This window comes from Ictidomys tridecemlineatus, chromosome 6 (genome assembly GCF_052094955.1).
Source record: "Ictidomys tridecemlineatus isolate mIctTri1 chromosome 6, mIctTri1.hap1, whole genome shotgun sequence".
Classification (NCBI taxonomy): domain Eukaryota; kingdom Metazoa; phylum Chordata; class Mammalia; order Rodentia; family Sciuridae; genus Ictidomys; species Ictidomys tridecemlineatus.
In genome coordinates this window covers 73,920,250-73,942,608 of record NC_135482.1, presented here as the reverse complement: position 1 = coordinate 73,942,608, position 22,359 = coordinate 73,920,250, and the positions used below count along the sequence as shown (strand labels likewise).

Genomic DNA, 22,359 nt, shown 5'->3' with positions numbered 1-22,359 from the left:
TCCAAAGCCTCTTACTCCTCTTTGCTATAAGAAAAAAAGAACAAACTTATTTAGACAACCTCTGACATTGTATCCATATAAGAGAATGTGAATATCTACTCTGAAAAACATATAATTTCCTTCATCATGTTCAGAGATTTGTGATACTGTCATGACAAAGTGACAGACACAACTCTCCAAAGTTAAGAAAAATGTCAAATCCAATTTCAAAAACTAAAATCTTAACTGAACAATAAGAGATCCAAAAGTAAGAAATAAATTGTCCTTGATTTTTTTTAGCCTCTGCTAGGGTCTCATGATGCTTACCTTTCCACAACCACACTTGAACATTTTTTGTTTTTTCCCTTTTACTAAAGAAACAGATGGAGTTGAAGAGTCATCCAAGAACACTGACTCTGTGGTTAATTCTTGAATGACTGTCAGTCTAATCTGGACATGTAGCTATCTACTTGTTTCATGTCATAACCCCAATTTCCTTCAAATGTTCTACTCTAATACTGCTGTCAATACATTAGTACCTTCTTTTAAAAAAGAATATTCTATTTCAGAAACAAGAAGAATCATATAAGGAAGGGCTGTGCCCTGATCCTCAAAGGCAAAAATTTCTCTGCATGGGAAAAGTTTTTAAAAGCTCTGTGTAGAGATGGAACATAGAAGACTTTTTGTATGACAGGCCTCTGTTACAATCAAAATGTGTCATAATCTTTATTCTCTCTGAAATAAAGAAAGAAAAGGAGGAGATGATTTAAAAGCCTAAGAACCACTAGTGAAGTAACATGGAAAAGAAGGTCATTTTAAACCACCCAGATTTCTATGTCAAATTCCACTCTAGATTCTCATAAGCAGGCTTCACCCACCCCCACTTCCCAGCCACCTTCCCTAGAGTGAGACCATTTTTACTGGCAGTGAGAGCATTAGAACTCACCTGTTAAACGAAACTTTTATGACTGTTTAAGGAATTCAAACTATAGGGTCCCTCCCACACACTCTCCTTTTCTTTTTATTTTTCCTTCAATATTAAAGGGATTCTATTTCTGGGATGCCTGCTAGCAAAACATGAAGTCCTAGAAAATACAAAGCACTTATCAACAGAAAACAGGAGCTGCTAGTTTTGTAACCTCAAGCAATTCCTTCTACTTCTTCAGACCTCCATTGTCACCACTATCTCAAAAAAAGGGTGTGGGTGGGACCTTGACCAGGTAGTTCTTTCAAGGTGCCTTTTAGTTTTAAAACTATTTTGTCAATAATTACAGGGGTACTAAAAATTATGTTAACTATATAAATTTTTTAAGTTTAAAAAAAAAACACATTTGAGGACAAAGGAACCTCAAGTATAATTCTTAAACATCCAGAAAGATCTTATAATAATCACAGAGTGTCATAAAAGAGTGTCATAAAAATTGTCCCCGTTTGCTTGGCTGTCATTTGCTCCAAACAAAGCCTCAGCCATGAGAAAACTATTTTAATACTCTTAGAAGATTAAATAGTTAATCCACTGGGAAACTAGGATGAAAGATAGAATTTATAGATCTCGTTTTTCAGAAGGAAATACTGAATAGAATAACAAACAAATTTGTCACGCATAAAAATTATTCCAATGATACATAGTATACAAACACTGTCTGTTATCTGGCATGCATCTTCACTGATGTCTTTTCCTCCCTAATCTGAAACTTTTACTATCAGGTAATATCTAATTTTGACAGAAAATAACCATTTCTAAGTGAAATTCTTACACGAGTTGTTTGTTACACATCTTGGGGGAAAACATCCATAATAACAAATATTCCAAGTCAATTTCTTTCAGAAAAAAAAATTGATGAGAATTGGAAGATTATAGTATTAACTAGATACTAAGATAATTTCTGCTTTCATGGCTTCACTAAACTGGAATTTCTAGTGCATCATTCACTACCCCATAATTATGCATCAAAATATTAACCAATTAGAAGGTAAGATGGCAAGAGCTCAAGGGGCAGTAATAATTAAACATGAAACCTTGCAGTTCCATGCAGTTCCAAATAATAAACAGATCCACCACACTTTTTAAACTTATTAAACCATATTTGAAGAAAAAGAATCATCTCATGTTTTATAATTAAATAATTTCATTGACTTCAACTCACATCATCTGCCAGTTCTTTGTCTTCTCTCTTTTATCTCTATTATGTTTAGAACCTGATACAAAGGCATACAGGTAAAATATGGATATCAAGTAGGACATAATGTCCTTATCCTCCTAATGCATAGGCTGTGAAGTTCAATTTTTGTATGAAATATACTTGAAAGCAGGGCACATTTTTTTTAAATAATTGTTTTTTAAAAAATGTTTGAGCCGGGTGCAGTGGCCCATGCCTGTAATCCCAGTGTCTGGAGGATCACGAGTTCAAAGCCAGCCTCAAAAAATGGCAAGGTGCTAAGCAACTCAGCGAGACCCTGTGTCTAAATAAAATACAAAATAGCACCTGGAATGTGGCTCAGTGGTTGAGTGCCCCTGAGTTCAATCCCTGGTACCCACCCCCCAAAAAATAAGTAAATAAATAAATAAATAAATAAAAGTTTGAACAACAACAAAAAATGCTAGCTGGGTACAGTAGCGCATACCTGTAATCCCAGCAACTAGGGAGGTTAAGGCAGGAGAATTCCAAGTTCAAAGCCAGCCTCAGCAATTCAGCAAGGCCCTAAGCACATTAGCAAGGCCCTGTCTCAAAATAAAACACACACAAAAAAAGGGCTGGAGAAGTGGCTCAGTGGTTAAGTGCCCCTGGGTTCAATCCCTGGTACCAGAAAACAAACAACAACAAAATGCTGTTGCAAAACAATAAGAAAGCCAAGAGCAGCGGGGAACACCTATAGTCCCAGTGATTTGAGGGGCTGAAGCAGGAGGATCTCGAGTTCCAGACTAGCTAACTTCGTGAAACCTTAGGTAACTTAATGATTTTGTCTCAAAATCAAAAATAAAAACATCTGGGGATGTAGCTTAGTGATAAAGAGTACCTGGGTTCAATCCTCAATGCCAAAATGAAAAAGAGAAACATTAAAAAAACAAACTATTACATTTCATTTCTAGTTTGTGCTGTTGGTTCTATTTTGTGTTAGTTCTAACACATTTTGTGCATTTAAACAGCCTTGTTCTGTTAGGTATAAGCTCTGTTGAAGCAAGGACCATGTGTGTCATGTGTGTTGCAGTAGGAAAGGGTCTAGTTCACAGTATGTACTTCATAAATATTTGATACATGAAGGAACAAACAAATAGCCAAACACCAAATAACCATCTGTTTCCATGAACTAAATGTTACCTGGAAGCCTTGCTCATCTACATTTTCTAAACATTACATTGTTTCAAATGACTTTCTTCACATGTATAGTTAATGTTTCAGTCTGAAATGTTTATTAAGTGAAATGTTTTTAAAACATTTGGAAATAAGTTTGAGAACATAGTAATAGATTTCAGAAACCTAAATTTGAGTTCCAATTTCAATACTTAGTGATGCAGAAGCCCTGAAGAGATCACCCAGTGTATTTGAGACTCACTTTTTCCTCTGTGAAATAAAGATAATATCTGTCCAGGCTACCTCATAGGATTTTAATAAAAGTTAAATAAAAAATCATTCATTATCACAAACAGAATGAGAAAGGAATCATAACCACCTTAATATTTCTTTCCTAGTAACAAAAGAAGCTCAAGCCAAAATAGGAAAAATCCAGTTTGAAGTATTAAAATAATTACCTCCTGGTCCAGTGAGGTATCATCAGTGCCAACAGTTAGAGTAACAAAAACAATTATAATTGCACTTAATACATGGCATGCACAAAGATCTGATAACCTTTCTTAGCTTTAGGATGCCATCACAGCATGGAAGAAAGCACAGGGAGGTCACATCGCAAATGAGTGCCAATGACAGATCTAAAACAGCTTCTGATGGTCCAACCAGACCTTAAGGTTGTTGAGCAGTGCTACTTCTTAAAAGTGCTTCGGTAAGGTAAAAATACAGCAAACTCAAACACACACTAGATTACATTATACACTAACCAAAATCTACCATCAAGGATACATAGTTGTGCCAAAGCCAAGCAAGGAAATTTTTGTTACCCGACACAATAACGTGTAAACACAATGGTACTTCCTGTGTCTTCATTTTTAGCCAGCTCTCAACATATTTTGCAACCTAAAGATCTTGAAAAAATTTACAAATTTGTTGTGTCAGCCTTCACAGAAAGGGGGACGGACATGTCATTCATCCCATGTCTTAGATTTTCAACTCAAAATGTTTAATTGATTTTATCACTTTGAGTTAACTGACCAGTTCTAAAGTCAGTATGCTTCGATAATGAGAATTTACACTATACTTCATTGTTCACTGTTGTTGATGATGTCTATCTAAGCATCTGTTCAGCTTATTTTCTAGGAAATCAGCCACCATACTGAGTCTACAATCAATGCCTTTGTAATCCTATTCACCTTAAGGAAAAACTATTGTTATTAAGTCTATTTTGCATATATGTAATATATATTACATATATGCATATTTGGAGGGGTATTACTCAGGGGCACTCAACCACTGAGCCACATTTTCAGCCCTACTTTGTATTTTATTTAGACACAGGGTCCCAGTGAGTTGCTTAGCACCTTGCCATTGTTGAGGTTGCCTTTGAACTCATGATCCTACTATCTAAGCCTCCTTCAGACTGCCTTTGAAATCCAGTGTATGTATTACACTAAAAGCACATGTCAAATTAGAGACAAAATTTTCTTGAGAAATATATTATCAGCATTTAGATTTCATGAACTTTAAATTGAAAAAGTAAAATCAGAGATTGGGATGGTAGCTCAGTGGTAGAGTGCTCACCTAGTATGTATGAGTCACTGAGTTTGACTCTCCGCACCGCATATAAATAAATAAAAATAAAGGTCCACCAGCAACTAAAAAAGAAAAGTTTTTTTTTTTTTTTTTTTAAAGTAAAACCATATAAACCAATTTATTTCAAGCATACTTAAAAGTTTGTAGTAACTGGAGCTGGGGCTAGGGCTGATCGTACAGCAATAGCCTAGTACAAGTGAGGCCCTGGGTTCCATCCTCAGCACCACATAAAAATAAATAAATAAAATAAAGGTATTGTGTCCAACTACAACTAAAAAATAAAATATTAAAAAAAACATTTCTAGTAACTGGATTAAAGAATAGTTTTTAATTTTAAATTAAATTTTTAGTTCCTTAATCATAATTCAGGAGCTCAACAGCTACATGATGTTGGACAACAGGACTGTATTCTGAATCCATACCTACTGCAATGAAAGATGTCATGCAGAACACCTGAAATATACTCTGCAAAAGATATTTTCAGAAATTGAATTCAAAATGTTCTCCTTGGTTTGGTGCAGTGATGCAGGTCTATAATCCCAGTGATTCAGGAAGCTGAAGCAGAAGGATTCCAAGTTCAAGTCTATATGTTCAACTGGGCAACTTAGTAAGATCCTGTCTCAAATTAAAAAAATAAGAAGAACTGGGGATGTAGCTCAGTGGTAGAGCATTTCTGGGTTCAATCACTGGTACCACAATAGGGGAAAAATATGTTCTCCCTAAATCAGAAATGTCTTTTTCCTAAAGTTTTATATGATCCAAGCACTTACTTTGAAAAACTCAGAGTCATCAGCTTTAACATACTGATAAGTCTCTACATCTAATAAAACACAAGCCTTCATGACATTCAGTGCATTTAAACAGTCAACTGTTATTACATTATTCACTGATGGCAAAGGGTAAGTCAAATACCTCGTTGATAATGTGCATAGATAGAAAATTTTGTGTTCATTTATTTATCCTGCTGACAAAGCTTGTCACAAACTAGGGAGAAGGATGGGAAGATGTTAGAAAGATTCTGAGGGAATATTTCAGTTGATTTAAGTTCAGGTTCTCTTTTTTCTGAGCTCTACCTTTTCTAGTAATGTCAAGATATGAATAATGTGTCAAAGCCACTCATTTGTAATTGAACTAATACAGTTCCAGGAAAAAGCACTTGACCTTAAGCTAAGTAAAATTCTGCAACACAGGTTCTTGCTTCTCACCTATATAGGGTTAATGATTAAGAACTTGGGCTATAGAGTCAAGCCCTTTGGGTTGGAACTTTATGTCTTACATTTGCTATCATTTTTACTTGATTATCTTTCTGTGCCCCATGAGTAAAATGGCCATACAAATAACAGGACCTAAATTATATAGTATTATGATAAATAAATGAGATTTTTACATGATATAAAACATCTCAATAAACTTTTTTTCTTCGCAGTACAAGGAATTGAACCCAGGGGTGCTCTACTATTAAGCTACATCATTCCCAGTCCTTTTCATTTTTTATTTTGATACAAATCAAAATAAATTCCAGAGGCAGACCGCCTTCTTGTGATCCTCTTGCCTCAGCCTCCTAAATAGCTGAGATTACAGGCATTAACCACCATGCCCAATTACAATATAAAATACCATAATATACATCCTGATTCTTATACATGGTATACGTGCAATTACTATTACTATTTTAGCTTAGAACTCAGAATAACAGAGATGGGATATATGTTCAATAAATATTTAAGTGAATAACATATGTCCAAGCACTTTATAAATAGTAAAATGCTAGGTAAGCATAAACAATTTTTATCCTATATAAAGTAAGTTTAGAGAATAGCTCTGTTCAGACCACAGAACAATGTATTTAATGGAAAAATATCCCCAATTTTGCCAAAGTGAATCTTCACAATGTGGCTTACTAGGTTCTGTTGAAGTTTTTATAAAATCTTTTCCCCAAAATCAGATCCACACTCATTTGTCTAAAAAGTGCTAACATACCAAAGCCAAATATAAGTTATTTATTAGTTAATATTACTTTAGGTTCAGCCATGGCTCTGCTCACCTCTGCTGGAAGGGATACCAGAATATACACATAAAAAGCTCAAGTCTCTAAATATGTTTTTTCTCAAGGATAAATTTTCTGTTTTTATTAATATTCCATGATCAGATCTTTTAACAAAACTGCCTATTACTAGCCTTCCAGTTTTTTTTTTTTCCCCAGCCAGGTACAGTCATTAATCTGTATTATAAGGTCAAAAGAAGGGTAGTAACTGTGAAGAGGAGAAACAAGCTAACAATGGATAAGTAGCCCTGAAATAACCAAAAGGCTGACTTAAAACTTCAAAGCTTTGTAACAGGTGATTCTAAACAGTCATAAAACTGTCACCTCCATGGGTGGTAATTTCCTCCTATGTAAAATAAGGATATATTTTTAAAATCTTTCAAATCCATGCTATTATTTAAGTTGATTAAAGATACAAAGTACATAAAACTGCCATTTCTATGCCTAATGAAGAGTGTCACTAAAATGACAACTATAGAAATGTTTACATGATGACATTTTAAGAATGATTTTCCAGAAAGGTACAAGAGTGGAAGATTTTTAGTGAATTCTGAATTTCCTGGGGGACTGATTATTTTTATAATCCAGAAAGTACAAATAAAGAGAAATGAATTAACAATGGGATACCAGAGCAGTGAAAGCTACGCACTTGCTCTATGATGAATGCTTCATTAATTTTTTAAACACTGTGATGATGTTGCAATTTTCCAAGAGCAACTGTCAGAGGTCTTTCCTTTTGATATGTATCACAACAGTCTAAATTACATTGAATACTAGTGTATCTGTCATTGACCAAAATGCAAGTTTGATGTATCTAGTGTTTCAAAGTTCACACCCACGCATTGTATAATGTTACTGTTATATTGTATCTGCTATGCTTACCTGCAGGATATTTCACCCAGTCACCCATTTAACCCGTGATCTTGCTGAATAATTTTCTTCCCTGTATAGATGTATCACGGGTGAATTTTACCTTAAATACGACTCCTATTCCAACACCTAAGAGGCCAGATCTGTCTCAGGCCCATATACTTGGGTGCATCTAGTTCCCCGGGATGCTTACTAAGATGTTCCATTTGCACGGACTTCCAGAACCTGAGTGGGCTCACCGCGGGCTCCGCGATCTCAAGCCCTGTCAGTCTGATGCTTTGTCTCCTGCCTCAGAAGGCCAGAGCTGCAAGCACACGTATGACAGACACTCTATAAATAATAAAAAGAACACCACTGTCCAGCAGAGAGGCAGCTCCTCCAGGCAACGCCAAGCAGGCGATCGCCCGAGGAGGCCAAACCTGAGGCGATTGTTCCTCTGGTGCAGGATCCAGCTGGGGCGGTCTGCAACCGCTCCTTCCCCCGAGGGGTCAGGACGCCCCCGGGGACCCGCGCCACACAGCCGCCGACCACCTGCAAACGCCCACCTCATGAAGGTGGCCACGCGCACCAGGCCAGCGGGGATCCGCTGCCTCAGTTTCCACAGCGGCCGCGGCAGGCCAGACGGGTCACACACCAGCAGCCGGTGCCCAGGCCACAGCAGGTCCTCCCCGCGCCCTCAGCCCTTGGACAGCCCACCGCCAGCAGCCCGGTGCTCGTCCTCACCTGACAGCCACCCGCACGGAGCTCTCGTCTGGGGCGCCCCACATGTTGGCGGCGGGCGGCGGCGGGGTCCCTGGGCCTCTGCACCGCAGAACTGAGGCGCCGCCGGAGCCGCAGCGCTCGGGCGCAGGAGGCTGGGGCGGTAGGGGGCGGCCGGCTCACCTCCGCCGCGCTACAGCCATTTTGGGCGACTGAATGGAAAGGTGGCGGCGGCGCTGAGGCAGCAAGAGGAGGAGGTGATTCACGGCTCGCGGGCGCCCGCCCCTTCTCCCCGGCTCATCCCCCAGGTTCTGGGGCGGGGACGTAGCGCGCTTGAATGGCTAGTGCGGCGGCCCGGGAGCGAGCAGGCCGCCGGCGGCCTCCTGGCGGCCAAGTAATGCGCCCTGCCCCCTCCGACGGGGACGCGGCCTCCCAGCGGCAGGCCAGGGGACTCCACGCCCGCCGGGGCGCTCAGGGCTCCGCGCCCCGCACTGCGTCAGCGACGGCCGCAGAGCCGGGCCCCACCTCGCCCTCCCCCAGCCTGCGCCCCGCCCTGCCCTCCGCTGGGCACTGCCTGGCGCTGCTGGGCAGGGAGGCGCGCGGGGGAGGGTGCCCGCCCCGATGCCCACGCCCGCGGGCGACCGGCCGGTGCGCCCTTCCAGGCTCTTCTGTGAAGCAGCCAGTGCACGTCCTGGTGCCTGTGTCTTTTCTAAAACCAAAGCTGGATTCACCCGCGCGCCAGGAACCAACCAGCTGCTGCCCTGGATCTGCTTTGTTTCCACCGTAGCCCTATTGTCTTCTTTTCATCTTGGACTTTGACCCCCTTCCCTAGCCCCACGCTGAACGCCCTCCCTCCCTGGAGTCAGTCATTCATGCTAAACTGGCTCCCTAGTCTGTCCCCTGTCTCTGGACAGCTGGGCTATTTTGCAGCCCAGCGCCCATTTACCAGCTCGTGTGGAATATGGAAATGATTTACTCTCAGATTCCTGAATGCGTTTCTGTTCAATCATTTGTGCACTGGTAAATGAACTACACCCTGGTACTGCCAAGTGTTCCCATAACTGAATATCCATCAAAACAACTGTGTAGTAAATCCTTCCAAACTGAGTTTCTTTCCCTGTTGGACCTCAAAAAGCGCCTCCCAATCCCAGGATTCTATCCACACTGTTCAATTGTGGTTTCTGCTTGTCACTATTGTCCTTCCACATGCCTTTACATAGCTCTGTGGAAACAGTCTTTATTAGCTTTGCCACAGAATATCTTTTGTAGACTGCCCCATACATATCTATAAATAAACATGTGGGTTCACACAAAACAGTATAACAGATTAAATGGCACTATTCAAATAAAGTCACTGCCCAAGTACATAAAATCATATACCTCATCGTCCTACTCAACAGTTACAGCAGCGTGGGTCAGCAGCACACCTTGGGACAAAAAAAGAAGTGTTATGATCTAAACCCATGGGAAGGTTCCATGGGGTGTATAATTATAGATAGTTTTAATTTTATTCTGTCCCTTATTCTTGCTATCCTTAAATTATAACAGACACATAAATGAGAAGTAAAGAGAGCAGTGATGGTGAATATCCTTTTATAGACCAAATTGGTGACAAAAACTCTCCTCTGGCTACCCTCTGGAGAGCCTTCCCTAGCCTCAATATTTATCCATCAACACATCAGAGCCTCATTTCACCCTGCCCTGGCAAGTCCATGTCAGGGTGGATCTGGACAGGCCACTTTGTCTCTTGGATTGGTATAAGGAAGGCAAGAAGAGCAGAGGACATTTATCAAGAAAACTAAAAGAAATGTGTATAATTTAAAATATTTTAAAGTTCCTATTAAAATGGCACTATTACATATCTATCTCAGATCTGTCACAAACAGATGTCTGCAGGAACTAGGCAGGTGACTGGAGTTAGGGAAGCAGGCAAAGACTGATAAACAGAGAGTCGCCTTTCAAAGGTAGTGGCCATTCTCAGTTATGGGTGAGCATTGCTGAAAAGTGAACCCTGTGCTGCCACATTTTTTGTTTGTTTACTGTGCTTATTGCTTCTCAAGTGAGAAAGAAAAATCAAATCTTTACATGAAAACTCCATATTAAACATCCACAACTAATTCAGCACAATATTTAAATATCATGTAAACCATTCAAAATATATCTCAGGTCAATTTCAGTCCCAAGTCACCAGGCTGGAAATTTGGTCAAAACATTAGTACTGATAATAACTATGGCTTTGAGTTCATATTGTGCATGGTTTCAGCAAGAGGCAGTGTAAAAATTCTGATTCAGTGATTTTCTCCCAAATGTCAAAAGTTGTAAAGTTAACAACCCATATTGCATTTATTCCAGATTCCTTTACAGTTGCTATAACACCTTTCCTTATGGTTCATCTAATTAATTAATTATCTTAATTTGAAGAAAATTCCAAGGACAGAACTTTCACTACAGTCATTCATACACACACACACACACACACACACACACACACACACACACACTACAGTCTGATTCAGTCAATGGAATTTATGATAGAAGGATAATGAGTTCAAGCTCGAAGGGTAAAGAATTCAGCTATATACTGCCCAGGATGGTCTGTCTCGAGTCCACTCTTGCCTCCACACTGAAGGATAAAGTAAGTCATTTCCTTGCCTTAAACTTTTCAATAGCTACCTAACTCAAGCAGAATAAATTCCTCCAAACTTTAAGGCCCCTTGTACTCTGGCCCCTCCCAACTCTGACCTCATCTCTTCACACTCTAATCCTTACCCACCACCCTTTGGTGATACTGGTATTTTACTTCTGGAACACACAAATTTCTATCCTTCCTAGAATCTTTTTACTAGTTTTCCCAGTATCTGAAATGCTCCTTTTCCTGACCTTCTCAACATTCACTAATATTGGACTTTTGGGTATCAAATTAAATGCTGTATCCTCAGGGACGCCTCTCCTGATCACTCAGTTGAAAGCATCACCCCAACAAGGGCCAGCTACATAAATTGCACTACCCATTTGAAAATAGAGATTCAGGGTATCTTGTTAGAAAAGCAGAATAAAAATGCTATTAAATTTACAAAAATATAAGCTTTTTTCCTTCCTTCTAGGCTCTGTCTTAGATTGTTATTATGTTTTGCTATTTAACATCATTCCCTGTAAAGAAAAATGAACATTTTAGATTACTTTCATGAATTTTACCATTCATTTTTTTATTGTACAATGCTAGTTTAAAATGTGAATATAATGCACAAATGTGAAATCATAAAAATTGTACGATTTCTATTTTCAAATTCAATTATGCACATTTATTTCTTAAGTGCACAGTAGAACTTTGCACAAAAGTAGCTCAACTTTTTACTCACTGTGTGTATATACATGTGTGTGTTTGTGTGTCTGTCATTTGTTCTTTCAAGTATTCTCAGCCCTTTCACTTTTTGATACATGTTCATTCTACTAACATTTGTCTTATAGATAAGAATTAAGGACTGAAAAGAAAAGAAACTACTTTTCCCTTTTCTTTTTGTTCATCACTTTCAGAATCAGTGGTTGGCTGACTACTGCAGGACGTAATGGTTGCTGTGTTTTTTAAATACCATTGCTTTATTTATGCATGGGAAGCAGCTTCTCAGAGAAGGATGGCCTCTTAACATGCCAGCGTCCCAGTTCCTCAGTTCTACACCATACATTTACCTCAGCCTATGACTTGCTTTGAGTCTCCCTGAACTCCACATCATGGGGGTCAACCATAATTCTGTGTTTTGGGGGGATCACAAATACTACATAAGTTTCATGATTTAGATGTAAAGTATCCATCAAAATCTCCTGTGTTAATGAAGGAACATTCAGAGGTAAAGTGATTGGATTGTGAGAGCTGTAACCTAATAGTTCATCCTAATTTGAATGGACTGACTAGATGGTAACTGTAGGCAGGACGGGATATGGTTAGAGGAGGAGTGTCACTGGGGAACATATTCTGGAAATATTGTTCTCCCATTGTCCCCACCCTCCTGTGTGTCTCCCCCACTCCCACCTCCTACCATGAGCTGAGCCTCTTTCCTCAGCTAGGCCCTTTCCTCATGTTGTGCTGCCTCACTTTGGACCCAGAACAATGGAGTTGGCCATCTTTAGACCGACACCTCTGAAACTGAGAGCCCCTAATAAACTTTCCCTCCTTTAAGTTGTTCTCCTTGGTGTTGTGGTCATAGTGAGGAAAAAGACAACTAAAACAATAAGAATAGGACACCAGAAATGCAGAACACTGCTAACAAGCATATGCTCCAATATCTTCTCACTTAAAACCCAAGTCCAAAGATAAAATTAAGAATCACAAGACAGTGACAACAGCACTGACCCAAGAATAGGACCCTTCTAAGCACAAAACTGTGACCACAATGATCATTTGCCCAGGAGCTGGTGCTGGACTCCCAGCTGCATCACTATTTTATTTCTTCTTATCTCATTTCACTAGCTAATATTTTCTTGGTTTAGTTGTTGTTGTTTATTATCTTCATCCCTCCATTTAAGCATAAGCTCAAAGATAGCAAGGATTATTTCTATTTTTTAAATTAATTCTTTTTAGTTATGTACAGCACCAGAAAACAACCTGTCATTATCACAAAAGCATGGAATACAACCTTCTCCAATTCAGTTCCCAGATCTCCTTTGCCACCTCTACCTCCATTTCACCAATCCCTCTTCAATCCATTTAGTTTTCCTTTTTTTTTTAAATTAGTGCCCTGTTGATACACCCAATGCTGGGACCCACAATGCCACATGCATGCATGCACACAAGAAAGTTCAGTCACATTCATTCTACTGTTTCTGCCTTTTCTTGTCCTTCTTCATCCTCCTCAGTCCCCTGGACTACTCTCTTGGTCTTTCCTCTATTTTGATTAAATTCCCCTTTCCCCTTTTTCTCTCTCTCTTTCTCTGTTTTTTAAATTTTTACCACCCTCCCTCACTTATTTTCGATTAGCTTCTGCATATCACAGAAAACATTCGACATTTGCCTTTTGGAGACTGGCTTACTTCATTTAGCATGTTAGCTTCCAGATCCATCCATTTACTGGCAAGTGACATAATGTCATTCTTTTTATAGCTGAGTAATATTCCATTGTATATACATACCACATTTTCTTTATTCATTCGTCTGCTGAGGGGTACCTAGGTTGTCTCCATAACTTGACTGTTGTGAATTGTGCTACTGTAAACATTGATGTAGCTATATCACTGTAGTATGCTGATTTTAAATCTTTTGGATATATACCAAGGAGTGGAATAACTAGGTCATATGGTGGTTTTATTTCTAGTCCTTTGAGGAATCTCCATACTGCTTTCCAGAGTAGTTGTACCAATTTTCAGTCCCTCCGGCAACGTATGAATGTAACTTTTTACCCCACATCCTCTCAAACATTTATTTTTCCTTGCATTGATAATTGCCATTCTGACTGGAATGAAATGAAATATCAGTGTAGTTTTGATTTGTATTTCCCTAATTGCTAGAGATGTTGAACATTATTTTGATATATTGTTGACCATTTGTATTTCTTCTTTTGAGAAGTATCTGTTTAGTTCTTTTGCCCATTTATTGATTGGGTTGTTGTTGTTTTATATACTTCCTCAACAATACTCTTAAAGCACAAGAAATAAAATAAAAATTATAGGTGGAACAGCACAAGATCAAAAAGCTTCTGCACAGCAAAGGAAACAATTAAGAGTATAAAGAGAGTGCCTACCTAATGGGAAAAGATCTTTACCACTTGCTCCTTAGATAGGGCATAACATCCAGAATATACAAGAACTATTTCTGTTTTACTCACCAGTATTTTTGTAGATCCCTCAACACTGTCTAGCACATATTATGCATCATTAAATATTAGCTGGATGACTTATGTGACTTTTAACAAGATATGAGACCTAATTCTCTACTGCTTTTACATAAGTAATGCATTTCTTACCATATGGAGTTATTTGGGGCAAAGGAAGAGCTTTACGTGCTCCTACTTAGTGCACAATAAACTACCAGCTAATTATATTAATAATGATTGCAAACAGAGTGCTTTTAAAAGCAAGTACAGATGCTGCAGCTGCACCTGTCTACGATACAAAGATTTATTCCAGCACACCCTAAACAAGCAGCCAAAAAGAAGCTACAACATGCACTGGGGTAAAGACCTCACCAGTGTTCTCCCTCTAGGCCATCTACTCCATGCTTTTCTGGTTTCCACATTCTGATAAGTCATTAAAAGTTATTTGGTTCTTCCTTTTTGCTGCTAGCAAAAGATTAAAAGAAAAAGTTCTGATTACAACTTCATATGCAAACAAGTGGTTTTGAAGAAGCATGCCTAGGCAACCATCTCCCCAGAAATCTGTTTGAAAAAATCTTTAGGAAGCTTATCTTTAATGGCACCATCAGAAATATGAGTCTTTCTTCAGTGATCCTTTTTGTTTTGTGCATTTTTCCCATTACTAATAATGAAAAACGTTTTTAGGACTCCTTCACCATGCAGTACATTATGCTAGATGCTTGACATGCATTATTTCACTTATTTTCTCCATGACACTTGAAGGTGGGTACAATTATTATCTCCAAATTACATGAGGGAACCGAGAAGCCTTTCCAACAATTCTGTTAAAGCCTTATCTAGGGCTGGGGATGGGGCTCAAGCGGTAGTGCGCTCGCCTGGCATGCGTGCACCCTGGGTTCCATCCTCGGCACCACATATAAAGAAAGATGTTGTGTCCACCGAAAACTAAAAAATAAATATTAAAATTCTCTCTCTCTCTCTTTTAAAAAAAAAATCTTGTCTATATTTCAGGCCCACTTTTGTTTTTTTTAAAATTACTTTTCTTCAAACCTTTTGCTGATTTCACTTCTCCACTGGACCACATGACTCTCCCTTTGCCAAATCTTCATTGCATTTTGCGGTTGCATTTGTTTGTTGTAGGGGTGATGATCCTTTTCTAACTCCTCAACTAGACTGCAAATTTCTAGATGTTAGAATTTATGGAAAACCCATGAGGCAACAGTACTTTTTTTTTGTTGAATAAGTAAATCAGTGGTTACCAAAAGAAGGACATGTTATGTTTTGATTTCAAAACAAAGCAAATTTTCATCATAGATAAGCTGTTACATACTGATTATAGTTCTCAACAAGACTGCTTCCAGACCATAAAGTCTACTAAAGGTGTCATTCAAGTACTTATGTAGGAAACCACAGCACCTGAGATTCTGTAACTAACAAAAGTAAGCAATACCCCTATAATTTTGGAGATGAAAGACCTTTTACCATTCCAATCACTGTGTTCATTTTAGAGTTAAGGAACTGAAAGAATAGATGACTGCCACCGGTTTCCCCCATTCTCCAACACACACACACACACACACACACACACACACACAAACACACACACACATACAAATACATATACACACAAATGAGTACTCAGTAAATTGGTAGCACAGCTAAATTAAAATTCAAGCATCTTTGCTCCCTGACCTGGGATCTTTGTCATTTACTAAAAATTTCACATTTTATGCTTTTTTTTTTTTTTAGAGAGAGAGAGAGAATTTTTTTAATATTTATTTTTTTAGTTCTCGGTGGACACAACATCTTTTATTTTATTTTTATGTGGTACATGCCAGGCGAGCGCACTACCACTTGAGCCACATCCCCAGCCCCAACATTTTATGCTTTTGGTTTATAAAACCTCAGCCTGCACTACAAGTGTTTGCATATGAAAAATATATGTTGAGTGTCAGGGTTGTAGCTCAGTGGTAGGGCTCTTGCATAACAAATGTGGGTTTCATTCTTGGCACCACATTAAAAAAAATAAATTAATTAAATAAAGCTATTGTTCCATCTACAACTAAAAAAAGGAAAAAAAAGAATATATGCAAACAAGGTGTGTGTAAATTTATAGTTGTAATTTACTTAATATTAAGGCAGTTTGTTAACAATTTTTGTAAACTCATGTTTAATGATTTATAACATTACTAAATAATCAAACTTTTAACTATATTCATATTTTTCATTTATGTTTATTTTGAATATTGATATTTCTAGACAGGGTTTGAAGAGTTTTCTTTTTTTATTTTTCTTTCCTTTTATCTATTTATAAATAGATATTGCTTGAAATTTGTAAAATAACATAAATTTCTTCTACAAAAGTGATGGAATTATCCTTCTAAGGAAAAAAATGACAAGTATATGGGTGTATTGGTGCAAGCCTATAATCCCAGTGGCTCCAGAGGATGAGGCAAGAGGATCACAAGTTCAAAGCTAGCCTCAGCAACAGTGAGGCTCAAGTAACTCAGTGAAACCTTGTCTCTAAATAAAATAGAAAATGTGGCTGGGGATGTGGCTCTGTGATTGAATGCCCCTGAGTTCAATCCCAGGTAGGAAGGAAGAAAGGAAGGAAGGAAGGAAGGAAGGAAGGAAGGAAGGAAGGAAGGAAGGAAGGAAGGAAGGAAAGGGGGGGAAAGGCAAGTAGCTAAACTTTTCTCTATTAAGAATTAAAAAAATAGGGCTGTGGTTGTGGCTCAGAGGTAGAGCACATCCCTAGCATGCATGAGGCACTGAGTTTGATCCTCAGCACCACACAAAAATAAAATAAAGACATTATATCCATCGACAACTAAAAAAATAAATGTTTTTAAAAAAAGAATTTTAAAAAGATAAAAATTAGATTTCATTTTTTATACTTAAAATCAGAGTTTAAAATCTAAACTGTTCATTTAAGGTCCGGGACCTGAGTGCCTGCCTAGAGAAAATTCAAGGAATAAAGATTCGCCTCCAGTGTTTTGGACTTTTGTTAGGTTTGCAGCATATGTGTATTGCAGACAGCTTGATTACCCCAAAGTACTGGCCCAGTTAATTGCATTCAAATGCAAATTACAGCTATTAAGTCATGCTGGTCTTGAGCCAAAATCTTGAGCCAAGTTGGTTAAGAGGAGCATGTTTTTTTTTTTTTTTTTCCCTAACTGTGCAGGACCAAACTTGATAGGCAGCTTGGGATAGTCATTCATTAGAACCTCATTCTTTATGGGATTTTCTTTTCTTTTTTTCTTTTTTCCTTTTCTTTCTTTTTTCTTTGCATATTATAGAGTTGAATTGCTGAACATTCATGTTATAAGTTATTTTTAGAACTACTTTCTCTTATTTGTTCATCAATAACATTATTTTCCTGTATCTGAAAATTAAAGTTCCTGCCTTTACTTTCTAACCATTTGTTTTTTCTTATTACCTCCACATTCATAATTTTCAAGTTCTCATGGTTCTGGATGTTCTGAAGCCAAAACATCAAAGAAATCCTGAATTTTTTATTTTTATTTTCTTCATAAAACCTATAGGAATTAAAAATAAAAGGTTGACCTTTTAAAGTGGGGGATGATATTATGAATATTTCACAACTCCTACAATAAACAAATGCTTAGATTTACCTCCCCTCCTCCCAAAATAAACTCACAAATATGTATTAGAGGATAGAGGGCCTTACATCTAGAACCCTCAATTCTCCTTTATGCATATAATCCCCATTTGGTGCTTTTTAAGCAAAAATATACATTTTACCTTTGTAAGATGTATTGCCTAAATAAAGTTCTTTCATCTCCCTGATCTAATCTGAGACTAGAGGTTTCACAGAACTCTCTACCAACAAATTCCTCCCAGACAGGAGAAACAAGTGACACCTGTATTTATTTTATGATGCTAAATCACTCCTCCAATATTTGAAGAGGTGCAAAATCATTTCTGATAGGAAAATTGTTGTTAAATTCCCTTTTTAACCCAAATACTTATCAAAATGATCATTTAAAGGACTTCTTTGTAAATCTGACATTAACTCTAAATATAAAAATAGACACATTGGAACAAGATGTTGATAAATAGTAAATTAACAACAAGATCATAGCAGCACTAAATACAATTGCTTATACACACACCACAAAAGAGGAGGAGGAGGAGGAGGAGGAGGAGGAGGAGGAGGAGGAGGAGGAGGAGGAGGAGGCAGCTGAGGAGGAAAAGGAAAAAAAGAAAGAAAAAGTGTGTTTTGATATGGATGAGAAATAAGGTGAGAAGAGTCTTGAAAGCAGAGTTTACATTAATAGAGTAGAATATAGGAAACTTTGAACTTAGCAAGTAGAAGAGTGATAAGATAAAGGCAGTTATTTGAAAATGTGTGCAGTAAAATACAATATTAAAAAGTGTTATGAGATGTCTGTTAGCTGAACTTGGAGGACTTGAGCAGTAAAATCATAGCCTCCTTCTACTTTAGTTAGGATGTGGTAAGGGCCTGAACTAGGCCTCTTAATAGACCACAGTGAAAATGACGAAGTAGAACTTACAAAAAAGATGTACCAAGAACAGATTAACAGGATTTAGAAGTATAAAGGATTAAGATATTAAAATTCCTGCCATAGATATTTTAGGTCATGGGCTAGAAAAGTGCTTGTTAAAGACACCACCAAGAGGGGAATGGTAAAATAAACAAGGAGAGAAATGAATTACAGTAGATGGGGTAGAGAGAGAAGATGGGAGGGGAGGGGAGGGGGATAGTAGAGGATAGGAAAGGTAGCAGAATACAACAGTTACTAATAGGGCATTATGTAAAAATGTGGATGTGTAACCGATGTGATTCTGCAATCTGTATTTGGGGTAAAAATGGGAGTTCATAACCCACTTGAATCTAATGTATGAAATATGATATGTCAAGAGCTTTGTAATGTTGTGAACAACCAATAAAAAAAGAAAAAAATATATATATGTACACATATATATTAAGAAAATTTTTTTAAAAAAGACACCACCAAAATGATGGGAGCATCCACTGGAGAATACGAGGGGAAAACATGAACAAAAGGGTCCTCAGTCAAAGAGGATAAATTTATGGAGTGGTTTTTAAAAATTTCCTTAAGTCTGAGCAATTGAGAGAATAGTAGTACTATTGGCAGAAGCAGGCAAGTTGGGTGGGAGGAAAGTTCATCTAATGGAAAAAAGAAAAGTTTATGATAGAAGGAAGGACCACTTGGGTTGAATCAACTTTTCACACACACACACACACACACACACACACACACACACACACACACACACACGCGCGCGCGCGCGCGCGCGCTTGCGCAGAACAGAAGCATCAAGGTACTAAGGGAACCAAAGGAATGAAGGCAGGGAAACAATCAATGGAGGTTCTCTCAGATCAATGTAGCCAATTGCACTCATGGCAGAATGTTTTTAACAGGATAAGAGAAAGAAGGGCCATGTGTCCAAGAAACAGAATTAACTGTAGGACAGCAAAGGGGCTGGTCATTCCTTTAAGACACTCTTTAATGTAGGTACAAAAGAGTTCAATCTAAATTCCATTTCCACTTGCAAAAATCACTATATCAGTTGGGTGCAGTGGTGCACACCTATAATCCCAGTGGCTCTGGAGGCTGAGGTAGGAGGATTGCAAGTTCCAGGCCAACTTCAGCAATTTAGTGAGAACCTGTCTCAAAAAATAAAAAGGGCTGGGGATATGGCTCAGTGGTTAAGTGCCCTTGGTTTCAATACCCCATATCAAAAAACAAACAATCAAAAACCCCACTAAATCAATATAAGTATTTTAGTGTCCATTAAATAACACAATATTTAAAACTTTCTTTACTCCTTCACATTATTTTTTAAAGACACCTTTCATCTCTCACATTGTGTATAGGCATAATGAAAGTTATTGATTGACTACAAATTTGTGTGTTTAAACTTGTCCTGACCACGACATTTGTAAACTGTAGATTAGATGCCTTTCATTGTATCTTCAGCTCCAAATGCAATGCATATTGATACTCAGTATCAGATGTTCTTGCATGACCTGAAAAATCATTCTTTTGGCAACATTGTCTTTGAATTCCAAATAACTATTAAGAGTTGACTGTGCTCTCTTTTTTTTTTCTTCAGATACTTTTAGGGTAGTAATTTAGAAAACTGTAACCTGGATTTTTTTTTTTCATTTTTTAAAAAAATTGTTTTGCAGATCTTACCCTCTCAGTTTCTAAATTTTGAAACTCCCAGTTCTTGGCCCAAAGTCCTCTCATGTTTCTTTTTAATACTTTTCTTTTTATACTTTCTCTTATGGCTTAAATTTAATCTGTATAATGATTACCATTCTCCAATGCAATCCTTTATTTATTCAATAACAATGTTTCAAGTGACTACAATATTGAAGACACTGAGGCAAGGAAAATATAGCAGAAAGCAAATGGGAAAAGAAATTGCCTTGGGAAGCTTATATTTTTAGGAGACAGAAAATTGAAATCGATAAATAAGAGGATGCCCTTGGATCTATTGAGCTAAGTAGTGACACAGCCAACTTTGCTCTAATGAGATCACTTTGACTGCTGGGTTGACACAAACTGAAGGGAGCCAAGGATGAAATGGAGATGGCTACTTGGGTATTACTATTATCTAAGCAGAAAGTGATTTGACTCAGGCCAAGTTAATGGCTGATTGCTAGTGGCTATAAAAGTAGTAGGATTTCAAGTTCTACAGATTTTTATGTCACACACACACACACACACACACACACACAGAGAGAGAGAGAGAGAGAGAGAGAGAGAGAGAGAGAGAGATACATTTATCTTTAACTATTTATAAATAAATAATTTTAGGCTGACAAAAAGTTGCAAAATAAACAGAGTTCCATATACTCAGCTTCTATAACACATTGACTTGCATAAATATACTACAAATATCAAAAAAGAATATAATTCACAGAATATCGTTGTTCAGTTGTAGTTGGACACAATGCCTTTATTTTGTTTATGTGGTTCTGAGAATCAAACCCAGTGCCTTGCATGTGCTAGGCGAGCGCTCTACTGCTGACCCACAACCACATCTCCATATTTTATTTTCATTCTTCTTCTACTTTCTCATCTATGACTATTTCTCATTCAAGATTTTGAAACTTGAAACGCACGCCTGTAATTCCAGCGGTCCCGAGGCTAAGGCAGGAGGATCATAAGTTCAAAGCCAACCTCAGAAAAAGCAAGGTGCTAAGCAACTCAGTGAGACCCTGTCTCTAAATAAAATACAAAATGTGGCTGGGGATGTGGCTCCATGGTGAATGTCCCTGAGTTCAATCTCTGGTACCCGCCCCCCCCCCCCACACACAAAGATCTTGAACAGTGCTAACTATTTATTTTATGGAATAAGCTTTCAGTTTTGGTTTATCTGAGCTCTTCTCAAGATTTGAATGAGGTTACACCTTTTTTGGGGGGGGGCAAGCATACAAGAATAAGGATATTGCACTCTGCTCAATGCTTCAAATCAGCAAACACATGAAACCAATATGTCTTATCTCTAGTGATGCTAATTTTGATCACATGGTTGAGATGATGACTGTAAGGTTTCTCCACAGGCAAATTATTTTGTCTTTGCTATTGACACATAGCTTATAGGAAAATATATTGGGAGTATGAAAATCTTTTTTTCTCATCATGTTTTTATTCATTAATTTTAACATCTATCAATGATTTCTAGCCAATCACAATTATTAATGGGATATTCATTCACCTACTAGTAATTTTATATTTTCATCATTCTTCTGTATTTACTATCATCCAAAGGAATAACTATCCTTTCTTCTTCATTTGTTTATTTCTCCCATTATTTATTTGTATCAGTATTTACTCATGTATATTTATTTTATTCTATTGTTTATAAATCATTAGAAACAAAAAAGACTAGGCACAGTGGTGTATGCTTGTAATTCCAGCAACTGAGGAGACTGCAGCAGGAGGACTGCAAGCCCAAGGCCAGTCTGGGCAACTTAATGAGACCCTATCTCAAAATAAAAATAAATAAAGGGTCAGGGATAGGCTCACCGGTAGAAAAGGAGCCCAGGTCCAATCCC

General features: G+C 37.9%; 1 protein-coding gene across 15 annotated transcripts in view; it reads right to left on the bottom strand.

Annotated features, from left to right (window-relative positions):
* The window catches only part of Kif21a (kinesin family member 21A), a 145,335-nt gene extending 136,701 nt beyond the window's left edge, over positions 1 to 8,634 (bottom strand). For 14 of the 15 annotated variants that reach the window (XM_005334026.4, XM_078014899.1, XM_040280810.2 and 11 more), the window contains exon 1: positions 8,500 to 8,634. In XM_005334026.4, the coding sequence (XP_005334083.1) occupies positions 8,500 to 8,543 (44 nt within the window). In that variant the 5' untranslated portion in view covers positions 8,544 to 8,634. Of the gene's footprint in view, positions 1 to 8,321; positions 8,452 to 8,499 lie in introns of those variants that run through there. The other variant, XM_040280809.2, reaches the window with a different exon arrangement.
* Between the last annotated feature and the right edge of the window lie 13,725 nt (positions 8,635 to 22,359).